Source organism: Thermobia domestica, chromosome 3, assembly GCF_964235325.1.
Source record: "Thermobia domestica chromosome 3, izTheDome1.hap1.1, whole genome shotgun sequence".
NCBI lineage: Eukaryota > Metazoa > Arthropoda > Insecta > Zygentoma > Lepismatidae > Thermobia > Thermobia domestica.
This window is the reverse complement of record NC_137456.1, coordinates 201,198,422-201,221,545: the sequence shown is the minus strand read 5'-3', so window position 1 is coordinate 201,221,545 and position 23,124 is coordinate 201,198,422. Positions and strand designations below refer to the sequence as shown.

At 37.9% G+C, this 23,124-nt stretch overlaps 1 protein-coding gene across 1 annotated transcript in view; it reads right to left on the bottom strand.

The window, feature by feature from the left end:
- The window catches only part of LOC145682081 (gamma-aminobutyric acid receptor subunit alpha-6-like), a 285,876-nt gene that overhangs the window by 121,986 nt on the left and 140,766 nt on the right, over positions 1 to 23,124 (bottom strand). Inside the window, exon 5 of the mRNA XM_081753678.1 lies at positions 6,379 to 6,461. Coding sequence (XP_081609804.1) covers positions 6,379 to 6,461 — 83 coding nt within the window. The remainder of the gene's footprint in view (positions 1 to 6,378; positions 6,462 to 23,124) is intronic.

Below are 23,124 nucleotides of genomic sequence, written 5' to 3'. Positions count from 1 at the left end.
AGGTGCCATTCAAAAGTGGAAACTTCCGTCAACCCTCTGAGTGCCGTATGTGTGCTGTGCTCACAAATGCGTATTTCAACACTTGGTCCTCGCTAACACATTAACTAACACAGGAGAGGTTAGACTCATTGATTCAGTATGTCGTGTGGAAACGATTTTTTTTCGTTTACCCGTTCAAAGGGTTGCGCCCTTTCTTCGGTAAGAGTTAGGTAGAATAACATAAGAGGTCCAAGTTATCGTTAGAAGGTCTAGGTGCTATTTAATTATCAATTTATTTGAAACTTTATTCATTTTCATGGGGGGTCATCAATTGGGTGAGGACAAGCCTCAGTTGCATTGGATGCTGGTCCTGACTGGCTGGCTTAATAAATTATGGTCTTGCTGGAACTGCGGTGCCTGAAATGAATAAATACAGCAAACATATGGTGGTTAGGTGAATACATGCAGAGCTATGAAAGCAACATATTGAACAGCTAAATGTACGACAGTCATTAAATCTGTAATGATGGATGGTATGAAGGTGAAGTGCTACGACGCCACAACACATGGGTGATGTTAGTTAGACAAATGCTGTTATCTTCTGTTCCTGGGGCGACGCAGGAACTGATGGAGACAAAGGCAGCCCTGTTAGCGGATGGTTTTACTGTGCATGAGATGGATAGATGAGTGGTGAAATTGTGCCAGGATGATAAATGTCAAAAACTTCTGGATCAATGCTGTTTTGGCCGATGTTGAGATGGTAAAGGGTCATCAGATGCTGAAGAGGTGTGGGATAATATATAGCATGAGTGTCATAGTCTCGGTCATGGCGGAGAATGCTCAGGAATATGGGATGAGCAGCTTCAATGCGTTTCTGAATGTACTTTGAGCGGAGAGCCTCAAGATGTGATAATAGGGGAGGAAAATTGATGCGCTCATAAAGAAGGCATGTCGGATGCGGAAGACGGATGCGAAAGGCTAAACGAAACGCATGGCGTTCGAGAATGGCTAACTTAAGATAATATTTATGGGGAGCTGATATCCAGGCTGTGTGGCCATAAGTTAGTATTGGGCGCATGAAAACTTTGTATGTATTGAGAAGGAGAGAAGAATTTAGACCCCACGTGGTACCTGTTAGGCGTTTTAGTAAATTGAGTCTGTTTTTGGCTTTCTCGATGACAGTGAGAAGATGAGTCATCCAAGTGAGCTTGGAGTCAAATACAACGCCAAGATATTTAAGAGTACTATGGATTGTAACCGGACTGTTGTCAACTTGGAGACGTAGCAAGTGGGGATTTCGATGGACCCGTGATCGTCGTCCAGATGGTAAGAAAACTATCGCTTGCGTTTTCGTAGCATTGATTGCCAATCGCCAGATGTCGCACCAGTCGACAAAAGCATCAATGGCCAGTTGAAGGCGATATTGAATAGTAGTAATTGTCCGACCGATAGCCAGAAATGCTGTATCGTCAGCAAATTGGAAAAGTTGCACGTTAGGAGTAATGGGCAAGTCAGATACGTACAGCAAATATAATAGGGGTGAAAGAGAAGATCCCTGTGGAACGCCAGAATGCAAAAAGACTGGAAAGGACAGAGCATCATTGATGGAGATGTAGGCAAGTCGGGCTGTAAGAAAGGAATGTACAAGTCTGATGTATGAGCGGGGAAGTTGAAAAGAGTATAACTTGTATATAAGACCCTGGTGCCAAACTTTATCGAACGCCTTTTCTAGATCGAATGTGACCAGACTAGATGGATGGCCTCGATTGAATTGGTTGTATATAGAGGTACTGAGGCGTAACAGGGGATCTAGAATGCTAAAGTTAGGTCGAAACCCAGCTTGGTGCAACGGAAGTAACTCGTGATTCTGTAAATTGTTATGAAGGCGGCGAACTAATATGCGTTCCAAAATTTTGCTTAATGTAGATGTTAGTTGTATCGGCCGATAAGATGTGAGGTCAGAAGGAGGCTTATTAGGCTTTGGAAAAAGTAAGACTTTTGAGTACTTCCAAGTTATGGGGAAAAAACCAGTTCGAAGTACGAATGTATAAATGATACTTAGTATGGTAAAGACAACAGGAGGGGCGTTCTTAATTAGAGTATAGGTAATAGCGTCAAAGCCTGGAGCGGAATTTCGTTTATTCAGGAGTGTGGCCTGGATATCAGTAGGTTGAATCGGTACTGCAAGTGGATGATCTAATTCCAGGGCGTGATTGGGATTAGGTTGTAAATGTGGTAAATTGGGGTCAGATCGACTATCGACAGCTGCGTTTAGATGTAATGGGGTATGCCAGCCAGGTAGAGGAGTGAAGATATTTTGAAAGTGTTGGGCAAATGTGTTGGCTTTGTCTTGATCAGAAGAGAGTGCTTCCTCATTAACAACTAATGGGTAGGGCGTTCGTTGAAATTTTCCGATGAGCTGATTGAACTGTCGCCAATATTTGGTAGGATGTGTGTTTTCGTTGAGTTTGTTACACGTTCTGGTCCAGAGAAGGCGTTTGTATGCAACGATATAATTGTGAGTGATGCGCAGATACTGTCTATGGAGGCGAAGTGCTTCTAAGTTACGACTGCGAGTGTATTCTCTGTAATCACGCCGAGCTGCAGTAATGAGAGGTAGGTATCGTGGAGGAAGTTTAGGTTTATGCGGAGTAACATAGGTAGTTGGAATATGCTGTTGGGCTGCTGTTTGTAAAGTCTGAGTGAGTCGGGTAACGGCATTATCAAGGTCTTCTTGTGACGTTAAGACAATATTAGCTGTAAGTGAGTGTGTAATGGTCTCATGATAAGCTGGCCAGTTAGCCTGATGATATAGATACACTTTCTTCTTGGGTATGGAATTGTGTGGAGAAGTATTGGTAGTTAATGATAGCTTGATGGGAACATGATCGCTCCCCAAAGAATCTAAAACGTCAATGGTGATGTGAGAGTTGATCGCTGTGGAATAAATTACGATATCTGGTGTGGTGTTGCTAGAGGGGCGAGTTGGCTGTGGTAGAACATGAAAGGTGCCGGTGGTATGAAGACTGATAAAATCCAAAAATCGCTGTTTCTCATGTTGAGGCCTACTATGAAAATTGATGTCTGCCATGATAATGAATTTACGGTAGGTATCGGAGAGGTATTGAAAGAATTGGTAAGGTATATCGTGTCTCGGCCTGACATAGATGGTTGCGAAGGCTATTGTATGACCCTTGAGATATAATAATACAACATTATATTCTGGCAGCTGCAAGGTGTGTGGTAGGGTAATAGTGCGATGTGGTATGCGATATTGTAAACCAATGGCTGTTCCACCGTGCAGACGTGCGCCGCTGGGTCCATCATGTCTGTGGAGGGTATATTTCGGAACAAAGCAGGTTATGTAAGGAGCTAGAAATGTTTCATTCAATGCAAAAGCGGCTATATTCTCCTCCAAAAGAAGTTGCTGAAACAGCACTTGATGCGTGAGGAGAGACCGTATGTTAAGAAATAACAGGTTGTATGCCATAATGTATACAACAAGAAGAATGGTAGTACTATAGAGATGACAAGCCATGTTCAAACAGTTGTTTCAGTAGGTTGTATTTGGAAATGGACATTAGATCCGCTGTATGTGGCGTGTAGTTGGAGATTATAGAGAAGTTTAGCAGAGTGTATGATTTGATTGAGAACGTGCGGGCGTTGAAATGGCAGAATGTTTTGTAAGGTGAGAGTTAAGAATCGTAAGAGATCCTCTACTGTAACAGGATGTGTCAGTGAGTTGGCTGGTGGAGTGGGGTCATCGGAAGTTTTGATGATTGCTACTAATTCTGGCTTATCTGGGGTAGGAGCAGGCTTGCCACGACAGCGATAACTGTAAGTTGGATGGTTTTCAGGACACGTGGTGCATTGGGGAGGTGCACTTGAATTTGGGCAATTTCGGGTCAGATGACTCCCGTTACAATATCCGCATTTAACAGTGTTGGTGCAGTTATGAGTGTAATGATCATTATACGTCTGGCATTTCTCGCAGCGGATTGGAAGCGGAGGAGGCGTTCGTGACGGTTCTACCTTGTAACGGCGGCGATATACATAGGCCCCATTAGCTAAGAGATGATCAATGATTTGTTGTTGGTCGGTCAAGACACGAACGAGGTAGGTAGGACCAGTGTTATTACGTATCCTGATACATTTCTTGATTTCGAGACCCTCGTAGCGAAGCTCATCAAATATCTCATCGTCGGTGAGTTCAGGTTCAATGCCCCTGATAACAACTGATTGCAATGGTGGACGACGAGGAGGTGGAGGTGATTTACGTTGGCTCGGGGTAAGAGGCGTCAACACTGCCTGTGGTCCAAAGATTTCAAAGGTAGCTTTGTTTCGAACATGTGTATGAAAGTTAGGATTAGGAGATTTTAAGATGATTCCGTCCCTCGTAGGTATAATTTGATGCACATCTGCGCGCGGTACATATTTATTGATTTGCATGAAGATTGCTCGTGCTGTTCGGTAATTAGCGTCGAAGTTCTTTAATATGAAATTATACAATGTAACCTGATTAGCTGGCAAAGTGGGAGATGGTCGAGCATTAGCCCAGTCCATCTCGGTGTTTCTCCCATTCATTGAGGCAGCAGAACCTTCTCCATCAGAGCTATAATGCCTTGGTTTCTTAGACTCTGATTGCTTGGAGTGTCCGATTGGAGATCGTGATCGAGATCTAGACTCTGCCTGTTTCGAGGTATCTGCTTTAGTAGTCTTCGTACCAGCAGAGTGACCTGGTTTGGTGGCTGTACCCTTCGCTCCCGTCGGGGAGGGGGGCATGATGATGGTTTAATCTAGCTGAATATATAACTTGAATGTGCGAAGCAATCGTATGGAGTAGGTGCTAGGGGAAGCCCACTGTGGCTCTCACTTGAGGCAGCAATACGTCCTCGCGGAGATGTGATGATGAAAAGAATGATCTCCACAAAAAAGATGATGAAAAGAATAAGTGATGATGGCCACGGGCTCCCACTTGAGTCAACAAAACGGACTGCAAGGGGATGTCGATTGTCTGTACCAGAACAATCCTCCCTGAATGAACAAAAATAGCAATTGCTCGGAGAGCGTTAGTAAGCGTTCTCAGATCGATAAATCGATGGTCGATTCTGAATTCTGAGTTGAGTTGTGTGTGGAAACGACATCGCCTTCCACGCATATCAGAAGTAACTCGTAATTGTCAGTGAGAATTTTACTTTTGGAGTTTATTGTTTGCAATAAGCAAAGCTTTAAACAGTATATTTGACACTTTTGCCGAGTAGCAAATAGCTTAACATGGTCTGCTGTAATTGGTAACCAAAACAGCTTTGTAAGCCTGCAAACTGTCTGACAATAGTTACATGAGTACAGTGCTGCCACCTGTTTGTCTTTTATCTTAGTTCAGCGGAAGTTACCGATCTCTCAGGTATTACATGGAATAGTATTAGCCGCTTACCATTTACTTTATTTGTTGTCTTCCGCACCAGGGACCGATTACACATCATGTTCTTGTCATTTTCGCTTAACCAGCAACTTGGTACAGTTGCCAGACTATTGTTCACTTATAAAAGCACTACCATATATACTAATGTATGCACATTTTTATCACTCACAAAACGTCTTCTCTCATTTGTAAACGTGTAAACTCTCTTTGTAAACGTTTGAAGGAGTCCACCCACACTGCACCATCATGTAAGTTAACAAATGAAGAACGCGAACTGAATATACAGGCAGCGCGAACAGACGACGATTTCTCCCACCAGGTCTTTAGCGCCTGGGCCGCCACCCGAAATAGCTGCAAAACTGCTGCAGGCACTTTAGCGGAACAGCTGCTATCGTCACCGGTGGGCCGCTACTAGGAAAGAGCTACAAAACGGCATAAACGGGCAACGCCCATATCCCGCCTTGACATCGCCTGTGTTGGAGGCTTGGCCGCCCAAGTAGGAGGCGGTCCGCCATCGATGGCGGCAAATTGTCAATGGGGACATGATATTACTGAAAACTAACCGTAGAATGAAATTATGTAGTGGCAATGTGCCCTTTGACATTTTAGTGGATCTGGAAATAAAACGCTAATTATAGGAGCTTACCGTAGATTTGATACCAAAGAGATTGATCGTAGATTTAATATTTTCTTTGACCTTTCATTGTGACTGGAAATAAAGGGTCTCAATAGCCTTTCAAATGCAAGCCCCAGCTTAGTTTCCGGAACTACATCACTAGCCTAAACAGGAACTTCAGCTATTTTTATTTTTCTCTTCCAAGTTTTCATATTGGCTTCAAGCTCTAGCAAAGAACTCATAAATAACACAAGGAGAAATTTGGTTGTGGAGTTCTTTTACACACATCAAATTGAATGTTGAGATATAGAAAAGAATGTAATATACAAATACAATATTACTAAATTCCTTACTAACTTACAGCTTCCAAATATAAGAGGACATGATTGATAATCCATAGGAAAGTTTTTGAGCTCCATGGGACATTTTGCCTTGATAGTAAGCCTGTCAAAATAGTAAGAAATATTAATAAACATGAGAATGACGATATCGAAATATAAACATTTGCTGTATTTTTTATAAAGTTTACTATGAAATAAATTATTCCGTGTCAAAGTTTACTGATCTCATTACAAAATATTGAATCTATGTTAAGTAGAAAACAAAAATAAGTTAGCAATACGTTTCCCTTAATCCTTGTACCATATCTGTGCTCTTTTCTGGCCGCAATCGTATTTAATTTCTTCATAAGTTCAAGAGCTGACAGGGTACAAAAGTTAAAAGGTGGACCTCAAACATACCTGATAGTTTTCCCTCTTGTTCGTGTTAAATATAACTTAGAATTCAGTATAAGGTCTATTCTACAACTCTTTATAAGAAGGTATGATCAAAAAGTACAGTGAATGTAGCTATACAGTTGTGCAGTGCCATCTATCGATGTTCTATCCGTTTCAACTAGTTATCTCGGTATCATACACCTTTGTTACAGCCAGTGTCGAGTTTGAACGAGTTGTGACATGTTAGTTGGCTTCCAGAGGCAGAAAAGTGAGGAGGACGCGCTAAGAGTGTCCGTCGCGTGTCAACATTAAGTTTTGTTCTAAGCTGAAAAAAGTACCAAAGAAGCTCACGAAATGTCAAAATCAGTGCATGGTGATGAAGTGGATGCATTGAAACTGTTACAAGTGGTAGAAGCGATTCATAAGCGGCAAGGAGACGATTGAAAACGAGCAATGATCGAGACGTCCTTCGACGTCAGAAACATGAAAACGTGCAAAATGTTGCACAAGTGATTTGTTCAAACAAGCAAATAAATATTCGATAGCTTTACGAACAACTAAACATCTCATATAGGTCCTAGAAAAGTACAGCTTCCTTCTTCACCACGAAAACACGTCGTGCCACACCTTACTTTTAATCCGCGAGTTTTTGGCCGGAAAAAGTGTTCCTTTCTGTCCCCTTCCACCTTACTTATCAGATTTAGTACCCTGCAACTTCTGGTTCTTCCCCAAAATTAAAACCATCCTTAAAGGAAAACGTTTTCGCACCATCCTTTATATTGAGAGGATCACGGTAGAGCAGCTGAACACCCTTCCAAAAGAAGCCTTCCAGAAATGTTTCTAATCATGGATCCGACGGTGGGATAAGTGCATTGGTAGCCAAGAACAGTATTTGGAAGAAGATTAAAGCAAATTCCATGTAGGCTTATTACTTTCTTTCGAATAAAATGATTCATATTACTTGTTGGTCACACTTTGTATATATATATATATATATATATATATATATATATATATATATATATATATATATATATATATATATATATATATATATATATATATATATATATAATTAATGTCAAAAAATTAGCTACTGCCGTGTTTTGACAGTAACAACAACTTGGCAATAGAATAACATTTTGACAATAGAATAACAACAATATTTTGGCAATAGAATAACTTCTTTGTGCTATATAAAATCCAGTACTGCATAAAATTTGGCAGAAGTAATACGATTTAATTAACTGTAGCGAAACAAAAAGAAAACACTATATAATTTACAGTATGTAAATAAGGTGGATATGAACGTAACGTAATGCAGAGACAAGAAATATGCAAGGTACGAACAAGAAATAGATGTATAAAGTATACAAATATTTGATATCAAACCCTGTACGCAGTCTGATTGAACAACTGGTTTTAGCTTATTTTAGGTTGTGTTGTTCTGATACTATTACCATTTGACAAGTAAGTATTTCGAGTGGCTTCAAGGGATAACACTATACCCCTCGATTATATTCGCATCGCCTACTTCAGAATTTAAAGACTGTCCTTCACAGGTATCGGAGATGGGATACTTTTCGTTTCAGTATCGGAAGTAGGTGTTACTCCTATACCATGTGTGCTTTCATCAATGTAGCGAGGACGGGACGTATGTCGTAAATATCAGACATATCATTTTCTATTGTCTGAGTCAGGGACGATTAGCGTATGTGAATGTACTTCTGCAGAGCAGGAAATTGATTATAAGAGGCGGTTCCGGAACTCATGTTCCCGTTGTAGGGTTGCACACATGATGACACAAAGTTATACATAGAAGTAGCCCTTGGCAAAAGTAAACTTTCTTCTCGGGGCAGTCCTGTACAAAATCAACCTGAGTTGCAGAGGGCAGAGGTATTGATTTGACCAATAATTAACAGAAAGATGTATCCCACACAAACAGTAACAAAAGAAGGGCTATTGGGTTTAACAGTAATTTTGATTAGTTTCCGACCCATGCGGATAAGATTTATATGATCAATAAAGTACCGTTCAACAGCAATATTCTTAATATCTTTATACTGGAAGAGCAGACGAATTAACCGGGTGTCGTTATATTCTATTAGACATAATAATGCTTTTATAAAATCAACAGAGTTGTCAGCCCAGTGAATGGGAAACACATTGTCGCCATCGTTGTTACTATAATTCACTATACCGTTGGTACCGGCAAGAATAAGTTCACATAACTCTTGACTAATCCGATTGAATAATAAGAATTTGCGAATAATAATGATTTCGATATTCAGCACTTGATTAATACTTAATTTAAAAATTTTAAATCATTCATGAGCACAGTCTAGGCATCGAGAATTACAAATTGAGCTCTAAGGGCAAATAATGTAACAATATGGCATGCGATATTTTTAAATATATACCCATCACTGATCACAAAAATGCTTTATGCCAGAAAAGACACTTTACAGGAGGGGAGGGGAGGAGGGAAAACCCAAAATTTTAGCCGTTTCTATTATTCATTATATCTCCGTAACCATTGGAGCTAGAGGGTCCAAAGTTGTTTTAATTTTGTTTGTTTAATTGTCTTCTACAATTTAACTTTAGTGCATTTTTGAGCCAAATATAATGGTGTTCTTCTTATTTTCATTTTTATTCAGTATTTGTTGCGCATGACGTCAGTTTTTTAGATACAGATTCTTTACAAGTTCGAATTCGGCAAACGTTTCCTCTAAAATTGCTTCGTCTTTTGATGCTCTTTCGAAAAATGTATACTTATATTAGTGTAGAAACAATAGTGCCTGAGTCATAATTGAATTTATTCTGTCGTGTGCGAAACAGATCACGGCGCTTCCGAAGATTTACCTTCTCACAAACAGTAGATATTAGCATAGCAGCTGATGACGATTAATATATATATAATCTTGTCTGTTTGCAAGTATATAATCCTGATTATTAAGCCTGTCTATATTCTGTTTAAAATATCAATTTTTAATATCAATTGAATGACTTTTTGGAAAATAACCCTTATTAAAATACTAAATTTCTCTGAAGGATCAAAAGAGAGCTTTCTCTATTACACTAAGCCTGCCATACTTTTTCATGAGAATACGGGACACCTTTGATGACCCTCTTCAAAAAACGTTCCAACACAATCCAATGAACTGTACTGTTATGAAAAACAGTATGATAAAACGAAAGTTCCCTCAGCTGCAGCTATTTGTCTCTCTTCGTTCCCTGCAATTAATTGTACGAAATTAAGATATTTACAATTCAACTACAAAAGAATCGCTTTAGAAATTCAAGATGGAGTCTTATAAAAATGTTTTACGGGAAAACGGGAACCGGTCAAAACCCCCACAGCCAAAACCCCCACATTCAAGAAATGTCAAAACGCCCACACGATCGGTCATAACCCCCACACAAATGGACAAATCCCCCAAACGCACGAACGGTCAAAACCCCCACAGCCAAAACCCCCACACTCAAGAAATGTCAAAACGCCCACACGATCGGTCATAACCCCCACACAAATGGACAAATCCCCCAAACGCACGAACGGTCAAAACCCCCACAGCCAAAACCCCCACACACAAGAAATGTCAAAACGCCCACACGATCGGTCAAAACCCCCACACAAATGGACAAAACAGCCACACATAGCAACGGTCACAATCCCCACATAAATGGACAAAACCCCCACACAAATGGACAAAACTCCCACACAATCGGTCAAATCTCCCACACTCTGAAATGATCCTGGTTGTATGTCTTGCCCTTGTACTTTTTAATAACATTTTTTATTCCACTTAAACCGATGTTGCAACTATTCTTCTTGCACTGTTTTGTAATGACAGAAACACTAAGGTGGGCGTCGTAAAGAGCCGCAACAAAGACGTGCAATCACGGTATTTTCAGAGTGTGGGGGATTTGTCCGATTGTGTGGGGGTTTTGTCCATTTGTGTGGGGGTTTTGTCCATTTATGTGGAGATTGTGACCGTTGCTATGTGTGGGAGTTTTGTCCATTTGTGTGGGGGTTTTGACCGATCGTGTGGGCGTTTTGACATTTCTTGAGTGTGGGGGTTTTGGCTGTGGGGGTTTTGACCGTTCGTGCGTTTGGGGGATTTGTCCATTTGTGTGGGGGTTATGACCGATCGTGTGGGCGTTTTGACATTTCTTGAGTGTGGGGGTTTTGGCTGTGGGGGTTTTGACCGTTCGTGCGTTTGGGGGATTTGTCTATTTGTGTGGGGGTTATGACCGATCGTGTGGGCGTTTTGACATTTCTTGAGTGTGGGGGTTTTGGCTGTGGGGGTTTTGACCTAGACCCGGGAAAACAATATGCAAATAATCTCGCTTTATTTAAATCAGTAATATAATCTACCTTCAATATTCTTCGCGCGTTTAGAATATTTATTTACATAGCAGTGTTTGCCAAAATCATGTTTGTCAGCTGAATCTGATGAAAACTTAGCTGATTTTTTTCTTTGCGTCGTGTGTGGTTATCAGGGCTGGATTTACACATTTCTAAATCCTATATCAAGAAGCACTCGGAAGCAATCTTTTGTTTTGCTTGTTTTTTGGTGAAAACCTACAGCCATCATTCAGGCCCCAGAGAACTTAATTCTCCGTCATTCGGTTAGCACTCAAACCGATCCCTAAAAGATATTTGGTCTAGGAATTAATTCGTGCGGGTGGACAAGAGATGGCGCATCGAACGGAGCGTCCCACAGTTCCGTGTATCCACACATGTGTTGCAAACCCCTGTCATCGCGTATCGTTCGTAGTATAGGGCAGTGGATTAAAGCGTCAACAACACCAGTTTGTAGTTAAGTGAACATGGCGCAATTTGTGCCTGATAAAGTGTTTTTGCGGGGTGTCCTGCTGCATTACTTTAACATGCAGAAAAGTGCGACTGAAAGTCATCGTATTTTGGTGGAAGTGTATGGTGACCATGCTCTAGCTGAGCGAACGTGTCAGAAGTGGTTTGCACGGTTTAGAAGTGGTGATTTCGGCTTGGCAGACCAAGAGCGAGCTGGACAGCCAAAAAAATTTCAAGACGAAGAATTGACAGCATTGCTCGAGCAGGATTCGTGTCAAACGCAGGAACAACTTGCAGCAGCATTAGGCGTTGATCAAACAACAGTCTCCAAACGCTTGAAAGCCATGGGAATGATTCAAAAGATGTCACATTGGGTTCCACATGAATTGAAAGACAGAGACGTTGAAAGACGAAAAACCATTTGCGAATTGCTGCTTCAACGACAGAGCAGAAAGGGGTTTCTGCATCGAATTATTACGGGTGATGAGAAGTGGATCCATTACGAGAACCCTAAACGAAAAAAGGCCTGGGTGAAACCAGGTGAACCAGGTCCATCACAACCAAAACGAGATATTCACTGTGCAAAGGTTATGCTGCGCATATGGTGGGATATGAAAGGTGTGGTGTACTATGAGCTGCTGCAACCGGGTGAAACTATGAATGGAGAACGTTATCGACGACAATTAATGCGTTTGAAGCAAGCTCTGGCCAGAACACGACCAGAATGGGAGAACAGACATGATAAACTTATTGTTCAACATGATAACGCTCGCCCACATGTCGCAAAACCGGTCAAAATCTATTTAGAAAATGTCGAATGGGAAGTTTTACCCCACCCGCCGTATTCACCAGACGTTGCTCCTTCGGACTACTACTTGTTCGATTGCATGAACAACGATTTGATTGGACAGCGGTTTACTTCTTCAGAAGATATCGAAACATGGGTCTCTGACTGGATCGCTTCCAAGGATGAGGACTTCTTTCGCCACGGAATCCGTACATTGCCTGAAAGATGGGCGAAAGTGGTGGCTAGCGATGGACAATATTTTTCTTAAGGTATTTATGTATTTTGTGTTTGTACTACAGCTTCAATGTGTGCGTACCAACCGCACGAATTAATTCCTAGACCAAATAGGAAAGTTTAAAAAAACGATTTCCAGGCGAGGCAATGACCTAGACCAACGACGGGAGGCTTCTAACAGCCAAGATTCCTTCCCAACTCCCGCACAATGCAATGGCCCCCTTCACTTATATATCCTCGAGAAACCATATCCTTTTCTTTATGCTGTTTCTTATTTTCGCTAAAAAGAATCCGCAAAAACTCGTTTGAAAATTTTTGTAAAAGTCCTTGCCCTCTGAAATTTTCCATCGCATACTAGAAAAGCTATATAAAAAACTTGAACGTATAACGTTAAGCAAATAGAAAACACAAGAAGAAAACACAACCACGCATATATAAAATTACAAGAATAAGATTTAAAATAACATTTTATCCTATGAACACACACACACACACACACACTCACACACACACACACACATACTTACAAGCATGTATATATATATATATATATATATATATATATATATATATATATATATATATATATATATATATATATATATATGCAGTTTATGCATTATATTAAAATTATGCAGTTTAGATTGTTTATGCAGTTTATTAAAATTATGCAGTTTAGATTTTAAAAAAGGTAAGTCTGGCCAGACGTAGGCCTATATATTCTATAGTATAATTAATAATTATATATATATATATATATATATATATAATTATTATTATTAATTATACTATAGAATATATACGTCTGGCCAGACTTGCCTTTTTTAAAATCTAAACTGTATAATTTTAATTCACTATTAATTTAATATTAATATACACAATAAGGGCGAAGACTCGTCCTTACACTCTTCCCCCAGTTCAAAAAGATCCTGCAGCTGTTAGTGACTATCATGTTGCTTAGTTACTGTATTTTATTGTGCTCTACACGGAATAAATACTTCTGTGTTTTATTTAATAATAAGAATCTTATTTACGTTTATTACGGCCTTGCTTTATATCCACGAAAGCGAAATATATCCACGTTCAGCGTAATCAGTTTCCATTCTCAAATAAGGACAGTGAGGCGAATGAAATAATTCACGCACACTTTTAGAACTTAAAAAAAAGTGTCCTGCGAACATGTCGTAGTAAATTCCTGAAGAGTGGAAAGCGCTAGTAGCAGTTATTAACTTAACATATAAGACAATAAATTGAAAAACTGAGAATACGAATCTTTTCAGAGATGACAGTCAGGCGGCTGCAGATATGAAAAAAAACCTACCTAACCCTCAAAAAATTCCTACAAAAGGTTTCTCAACGATTTTCTGTAGTATCAAATCTGCTGAATAACATATTAAAAGTTTACCAAAATTTGACCACGGGAAAGGCCCAATTTTCAAGATGGCGTTCAAAATGGTTGTTAACTCTTTTACAATTTTAGGCTTTCATTCAAGTAGCTACTGAATCATCACTATTTATCTTAGGATTATGGTTCGTACATCATTCTCTTCAGAATAAAACAAGCTTTCAAGTGGTGCCATCCAAATGTGTGCATGGCCTACGTGGAAAGGGAAATTGAGAATAATTTGAGAAATTTCCCTCTTAAAAATCCCTTTTCAAAAGCTTTGCGCCCTCTGAAGCGGCTCCAGGTAAGAATACATGGCCCAAACCTTCCTAGAGAAGTACTATGAGATATAGACTATGTACGTGCCAAATTACATTGTGAAATCTTTAGTAGTTACGACAGAATAAAATATTTACCAATATCCTACTCTGTGAATATATTTAACCAAATATATAAGTAGACAATAAATAGGACAGAACATAAAAGTTTGTAACACAGTACTATTAATCTGGGTATTATCATTTGTGACTTATTGTTTTTAGAATGAATCAAGCTTTCCTATTGGTATCATTCCCATGCGTCCATGATGCACGTGGAAAGGGAAATTGTGGATAATTCGGAAAAATTCCCCCTAAAATTCCCTTTTTCTAAAGTTTTACGCAATTTGAAGCGTCCCTGGATAAGATTACACTGCTACAGCAACACAAAAGATATTAAAAGTAAACAACAAAAAAGACAAACCACCAAACAGAAGTGCTAGGGTCTCTTAAGGTCCTTCTAACAGCCAAATAAATTGTCTCTTCTGCGGTATTACAGTCACACCAGGAAGTGCTGGTATTAGTTATGTGAAAACAGAAGCAATTGTGAACAGTATTATTGAGTGTTGCAATAGTCGTTCAGATGACTGGGTGAGTATCGTGAAAAGAAGAATAGAATATTATGGACATTACCTGCACGCCGCTGGCTGTGTTTACCATCACTCTTGTAGCAGTAATTTTCGTTCTAAGCTTTGCATACTGCTACAGTTCCATAAATACTAAGAGGCGAAACGCAGTAGATCTGGCCGACCCAAAAACAAAGATTAAGAGCAAGCATTCTTCAAAGTTCGATCTTATCTAGAAAATAATGACGATGAACCCTTTCTTTCATACCTGATTTCCTGTAAAGATTGTTAAATGGTATTTTGTAGGTAAAATATAAAGTATGATGACCGAGAAACCAGTACAGAGGGCTTTACGTGGACATCTCTTGTTAAACAGAAGTCTCAACTTTCTAATTGTCTCAGATCTAGAAAAAACAGCGCACCATTTGTCACTAGTGAATGAAGCAGAAACGCTATATTCATCAATGATATTGAAACAGATTACAATCGAAAGTGACATAAAGTCGGATACGCTGATCGAAATAAATAAAATTATGGACACAAGAAAGACAGAATTTGGCCACAGGTCAGAAACAGGTTTACTTTGGGCAAACTATCAGAAAATGTTGCAGGTTGCCCGATCACTCGTCAAAGCAGATCGCACAGGATCCTGGATGATGCACCTGCAAGCGGTGTTAGACTGTCTGCCAATATTTGCTGCTGCTGGACACTATAACTACCTAAAATATGCATATATCTATGTGCAAGAAATGCGTCAACTGCAGAGCCGCATCCTGATGTATATACCGCATTTGCCAAGGGATTCCATGTGATTCGCCGCAGTAACCAGTTCTGGGCAGGCCTTAGTCCAGATCTAGTAATCGAGCAGACATTAATGGGATCCTTAAAGAGCAGTGGCAGGTTGATCTACGGAAGTGGCATGACTGAAGAAATGCGTGCTTTGTGGACAATGTCCACACCTATCTCATCTCAATATCACGATGTCATGCAGGAATTCAATGGTCTTACATACACAACCAGTCATCAGCATCGAGAAACAACATTGTCAAGGATGAAAAGAGATCACTGAGACTTGGAGAAGATTAAAGAAAAACTTGTAACCTTTATGCCATTCTCACCAGACTCTTTGAGAAATATTGTTACGGGTGTAATTGCCAAAGAGGATGTCAATGTGCATAATTCACAGATCAGGAAAAATATTGTACAAAATATAATTGGAAAACCAATTTTAATGTATCATTTAAAACAAAAGACCAAGCAAAAACCCTTGCAAACGAGTCCAGCATTAAAATTGACAAAGAACCATTGATCCTGCTCTTCTCTATCAACGATTTTTGGTTGTCAAAAACTTGAGAACTTTCTTTAGAACGTGTATTGAGCTATGAGCTCAGTCCATTTGCAGTAGCCATGTTTGACGCCAAATAAATTTCGTAAAAGTGACAAAGCTCAACTGGCTCATACTAAACAACCTATTATGGATTCGGTTTCAGCAACTGAACATTATGTGTTAGATGGTAGTTCACTTTTTCATCTGCTGCCTTGGATAAAGAGCAAGAGTTATGGTGGCATTGCACGTTCATACATAGAATTTACCATAAAACATAATGGTAAAGCAAATGTTATTTTTCACTTTTACGAAGCTGGTCCTTCCATCAAGGATAATACACATCATCGAGGAGGCCAAATCACCCATTTCACTATCAGCTTCAATGAAGCAACAGAGTTTCTAGGGGGAAAAAGATTATTTTCCTGCTACAACTAGTAACAAACAGGAACTTTTCACATGGTGGCAGAAGAACTGCAGAAAAGTGGCTGCAGTGTTATCAATGCATCAGGAGATGCAGACGTAGACATTGTCAAAGCATCTGTCAAGTCATCAGAGCAACCAGCGGTGGCTGGTACTATGCATGGTTGCGCAACCGGATATTTTTTAATACTAAAAATATTTTTAAGTATTAAAGTAGTGTATCAGTAAAAAAATAAACCTTTGCTCTTGAACGCAAAACAGTATTGATGCATTTCTGAAAAAAAGACAATTAAAAAACGGAAAGAAAGAGAGAGATTTACATTTCCAGTGGCAGCGAACGTTGCCACTGGAAGCAGTAACATTGAGCATATGGCAGCGAGCTCCTATCTCTTAACATGGGGAAGTGGATTTATTCTTGCATCGCTCCTATCTTCTCGTATTGCTCTTTTGCGGTTGCACTTTCTTGCGCATCTGGTCAGCTTCTGTAATAGTTACGAATTCCTCTGCTTAGCAGCGCTTGACTCAATTGATAGGGTGAGGGAGATAAAGACGCTTGGGAAGTTATTCACAAAACATAAACTCGCAAAGAACAAATATAAATCTAATGGTAGCAGGGACGGATCCAGGCTGAAAGTTTGGGGGGCGGTAGTTCGAAGTCAATAGATTTTATTTAACATTTATAATACAAAGGTGAAAATTCTTGTGATAAGTTTTACTTTTTTAAAAATCCTATTCTGGGGGGGGGGGGGGTAGATCGAGTCTCGAAGAAGAAAATTTCTTACTCTTGGTCTAATTCCTAGATATGTGTCTTTCGTGCACATGATTCCGTGTTCGATTTCCGGCGGAGAGCATAAATTAATATCAAATCATTCTATTCCAATACTCATCTATCTTCTTTAGCCTAATTTGCTGGAATGTTAAACTATTTTTTCTTTATTTTATAAGGAAAACATCTTAAATTTCATGCTTCTTTACAGACAAAAATACGTGGTTTCTGAAAATTGACTTTTTGTACCGTATGTTTATACAAAGAAATGCTAACAAAATGCATATTGTCGGAGGGGAGAGGTGTTTCTGGACCCTAAAGAAAATAAAGCGGAAAATATTTGCGGTAGCGATGCTTTCTATGCAGAGAAACTTGGCGAGCAGCATTTCAGATCTCAATAAAGTCATAGAAAAAATTGAAGCCCAAAAGATCGAAGAAAGACCTTTCATTCTAAAATAATGCATAGTTTATATAATTAAATAATTTTGTTTAACTGCGTGCTTACAATTTTCTTGCCTTTTTTTCTTCTTTTCGGATTAACGCCATCATTCATGGCTCACAGCACATACTAGATATTCGATTTATCTCGTGTTCAATAGCATGAGTGTAGAGGTTTTGTATATAAATAGTGTATAAACGTACACTGATAGTGGTTGTTTGAAAAAAAGGAAATAGATTATATATTAAATCAATATTAGAGAAATAATTTAATCAATAATATACAAATAGAGCTTAAAAGACTTTCCACTTCATATTTCCTGAATATTTTTTGGATAAGACTCAAGAATGCTGGGGGAGGGGAACACTTGCGCGTACCTACATACCTTTGATATTGCAATATTGCAACCGGTGCTTGTACTGACTACGATCCGCTACTGAGAGCAACATTCAACAACATTGATTGGGGAGGATACAGATTTACTAATCCTCCTTCTTTATTGTGCTCAGTTTGATAATAAAGGCCTACATTTTCGTTCGGACAAGTCTACACTTCATAAGATATTATGACATCAATGAAATTAAACGTGTTCTGGGTGGTAATGTATATTCGCAACTGTTGTTCATTATGCTTAAACAGGATGTGATTCAACTTCGCACATATTTAGTGTAGGCAAGAAGTCAGTATTCCAAAGATTCATAAGCAGTGAAAAAAAAATCAGAACTGTGGAAATGTGTTCCTGCTCCCACATCAAACAAAATCTGTTGTAGCATCGTTAGGGGTAAAGGTAATTGCTATATTGTTTATACGCAGAAGTATTGACCTCTTTGCGCTACCAACTCTTCAGTAAAAGAAAAACTGTTTCTTCCATGTCACTCATCACTCCAGAGTGCCTTCCTCCTACTGAGTCCTCTTACAAAATACCACAGCTTTAAAGTTTATTACCAAATCAAGGTTTGGATCAGAAATGACAGTGATATGAATTGCAGTTGGTTGGAGGAGGAAACTATGGCACAGTCAGTATATACCTGTTATGACAGATACATCTGTTGCACCAGAAAGTCTTCTTCATATGCTTCACTGTAATTGTTCAACTGCCTGCCTAACAAAACGGTGCAGTTGCAAGAGGTATGGACTACTATGCACATCTGTTTGCAGACCTTGCCAAACAGAAAACTGTGAAAATATTTTCAATGAATCTGTTTGGGATGAAGAATGTAACAAGGACTATTCGTAAATACGTTAATGTTTAATAAAACGTATATTAATTTTGTGTAAACTAAGGACAAAGAAACTATTCTTTACCATTTAGATGTAACAAATGTATTTTAAGACTATAAAAAATACACTTCAAAAACATTAGAATGAAAACTGAGGAAACAAAATATTTTGAATGAAATAGTATGGGAAGAAAAATTTTTACAATGATTGTTTGTAAATATGTTAAAGAAAAATTCTGTTAATTTTTGCTAAAATAAGAATAAAGAAAGTATTGTTTAGAATTTCGGTGTAGCAGATGTGTGTTAAGTCCATAAAATTATGAGTAGACACTAGAATAACTTTTGTACGATGAAAACTGTAGGATGTGCTATTTATTGCCTACTTATAGGTTCGGTTAGGAATATTAACAGAGTAGGATATTGGTAAATGCTTTGTTTTCTCGTAACTATTGAAGACTTCAGAATTTAATTTCTCACACATATAGTCTATTCATCATAGTAATTTTCTAGAAACATTAAGGTAGTGTACTTTTATCTGGGGCCGCAACAGAACACGCAAAACTTCTGAAAAGGGAATTTTTAGGGGATCTTTTTTCGAATTATCCACAATTTCCCTTTTCACGTGTATCATGGACACATGGAGATGATACCATAGGAAAGCTTGCTTCATTCTAAAAATAATGAGTTACGAATGATAATACCCGGATTAATAGTACTGTGTTACAAACTTTTATGTTTTGTCCTATTTATTGTCTACTTATATATTTGGTTAGATACATTCAAAAAGTAGGATATTGGTAAATTTTTTATTCTGTCTCTGGAGTGCAGGGAAGGAAAAGAGAAATCTCTGTATGAAACTTATATGTAAATCTCTCTCTTACTACCCCTTTACTTACAGGAATGTTGTATCATCCAAATTTAAAGAAAATCAAAAGATATGCCAAATAAAATAATAGAAATTACTGAAATTTAGATAAAAGTCGGTAGAGCTAAGATTAAAAAAATTAATATATATATAATTTCTATAATGCCATTCCTGTAAGTGTGAGTTCCTTATTTAAAGTCCTGTAGCCCCTTTCGGACTTTCTTTGATATGTGGACTTACGCATGAGTTATCTGCCACCTTGGTTTATCAAAGAATAGGTGTGTGATTACCTTACTAGTTTCGAACATCTGATATTAAAGAGCATGGAATCCAGCAAACCTGCAAGAAACAAACAAATTATTCTGGTACTTACCATACCAGCCGAAATTCCGTTAGGGAAGTTGATAACTCCATGTAGTTTATTAAACACTTTTATTATAAACACAGCACTTAATCACTTAAATCACAACACTAAATTGATATCGATATAAGATATGCTCACAGTTGAACTAAAATATTAAAAAAAAAACTCTTATGATTTTTTTTATCACTAGTTCATAGTTAATAATATGTATTTGTATCTATTGCACAGTTCATGTTCTTTAATGTCCAGGTAGGTGTGTCCGTTACTTCAAAGCATTAATCACAATTTTAGTGTCTATTCTTTCATGTTGATAGTATTCTTTTAAAACGGTTTCCGTAGCATCCTAAGGTAGATTAAGTCCTTGGTACCTGATTATAACTGAGTCCACCACTGTGTAACCACTTCAAACTTGGTTATAGTTGCACTTCTATCTCTCTCTATCTATATATTTTAATGGTTTGTTGCTGCATACGTAAGATATATGTATTCGTTTCCAGTGTTGTCCGATTGGATCTAAAAATGCATATAGTCTAGAAAACTGACACAGTTTATTTAACTTATTTTGAACACCAATGGTGCAACTTATCGCACTTAATTAAGTTCACTTTTAAAATAAATATATGCACCTATCTTCCATTGCAACTAACACCGTTGAATATATAGTGTTCAGGAAAATAACTATTTTCACACGAGCAGCAACTTCACAGACTCGATCTAAACGCCAACTGCCTTGTTCTTCTCCAGATTTTCGGTTTTGTAAAAGGGGTTTGACGCACAAGAGTCGTGCTTCGCCTCAAAGCTACTGGCTTTTCAATATAGATAACCTTTTCTATTGTCTATCTACCTGCTAACGGAACTTTGCAAGGAAGTATGCTTATTTTTATTTACATTGACTTTATACGCAAATAATTCACTTCTTATAGATTGTCACCTAATTTCGAATCAAGCACTAAAATCTGCATTCTTTGGCCTTTCATTAGATACCAAATATGTTATAGTCCCCTTCTGATATAACCTTAAAATTTTGCATTTAAAATAGGTCGGTTAATATGTTTTCCACCACCTGACATGTTCTTTTCTTATGTGTGTCTAGTCACTGGAGCCCTCTAGCGGAAAGAATTCATAATGTCGCGGACAACCATAATAGTTCGGAGTTTTCTGCTTCCGCGTGACAATTTTACAAATTATTGATTATAGAATGAAATTAAACATACATCTACTTTACTTACAAGTATATACATATCTTTGCTACCATATACATATGTGGTATGGAGTTGTCATCCTCTATTAACTTTATTTGAAACAATTTCTTAGGGTAAGGATTCCCAGTTCCGTCTGTCCCCAGCAGAAAGCCAAAACTCCACCCTCGAATACCAGATAGCACTTGTTTTTTTTTTCTCACGGCTAAAAGAAAGTTTTATGATATGATATACGGAAGGACGGAAAAGGTAAAACAAACAATAAGGGTACGCGTAGCTTTCCAATACATAATTGACTCTTAAACATACTAATTCTTACATATTTTAATTATTATTATTATTTGATATTACAAACTGCTTCATCTGGTAAGCCTGGACCGAATTCACAGCCTGTTTTGATAGATTCACTACGCCAGCTCGAATTCTTGTGAAATCGGCGGTCAACCCAAGATTTTAACACATCTTTGTCCTTCTGTTTTTATATCTATGTGTTAAATTTTGACAATAGACAAATATCCGTCTTTCTGTCGCCTTTTCGGTAGTGTTACAACTCAGGGTGTTTTATGTTTTTTTCTTAGCTCTATACAGTATTCTTATAGCTGCTTAACAGAAATAAAACAGTAATTTTTAGTTTCAACTCACAATATAGTTGGCTAGGCTGACCAAGCATAGGTGACTGACCTTTTGGAGCTTAGTTGTCTTCTACAAGTTTGCTTAAAAAAAAATCTAACTCACTAGAGTCTATCTTTCTATATACGAAATCCAATGTCTATAGTTACATTCTCGATATAAACTTGTATCTTACCAATACTTATAAAATAAATATGATTCTAAGTTAATTAATAATATAAATAATATTTGAAAATATAGAAAACCATTTCCATTTTGACATGCAAATTAATGATAACATTTAAATATACTAATATATAAACTTTATTAATGAAACTAATGTGAGACTGCGTCGTACATTTCCCCCCTTTGAGTTATATATTAATGGACAGGACAATTAATATATTACTCACAGATACAATAGTTAAGAACTATAATAACTATGTAATGACTACTTGACAAATGAATATTCCTAACTTATTTTCAATAATAACATTGACAATACATAGATATATAGCATACTGACGATACAGAATTCTGATACATATGATAGTTTCAAGATATGTACATAGACATTGTCATTTTTCTCTTTTTTCTTTTTTTCTTTTTTTTATATACGAGGCAAGACTATCTCATGTCTGTTGCTCGGATGTGTTATCTTCCTTTTCTTTGTCTTCTTTCAGATGGTATTTCTTTAAGAGAAATGTATTTCTGGATGTAGTACCCTTTGAATGTGTGTGATGCAAACATCTTTATAACCCTGTATGTGTAATCGTTTATCTCAACTTTGTTACGTTATGTGTGCTCGCATTTTTTTAAAATTCTCTTTACACTCTTGTATCATTCATGAAACTCAATTATATCAGATTTAGAAAAGAAAGGTTTATCACTTAGAAACTGTAAGACTTCCAGTGTGGTAGAGGCTTGTTTCTTTGACTTTTTTCTATAATTAATTCCATCTATGCTCAACTGAATCTTCCTATTTGGTTACTCAACGACCACCAACGGATGATTATACTCACTAGGTGCTTTCTTGATAATATTAAAAGCTAGCCAACGGTGAATTTCATTTTGTATC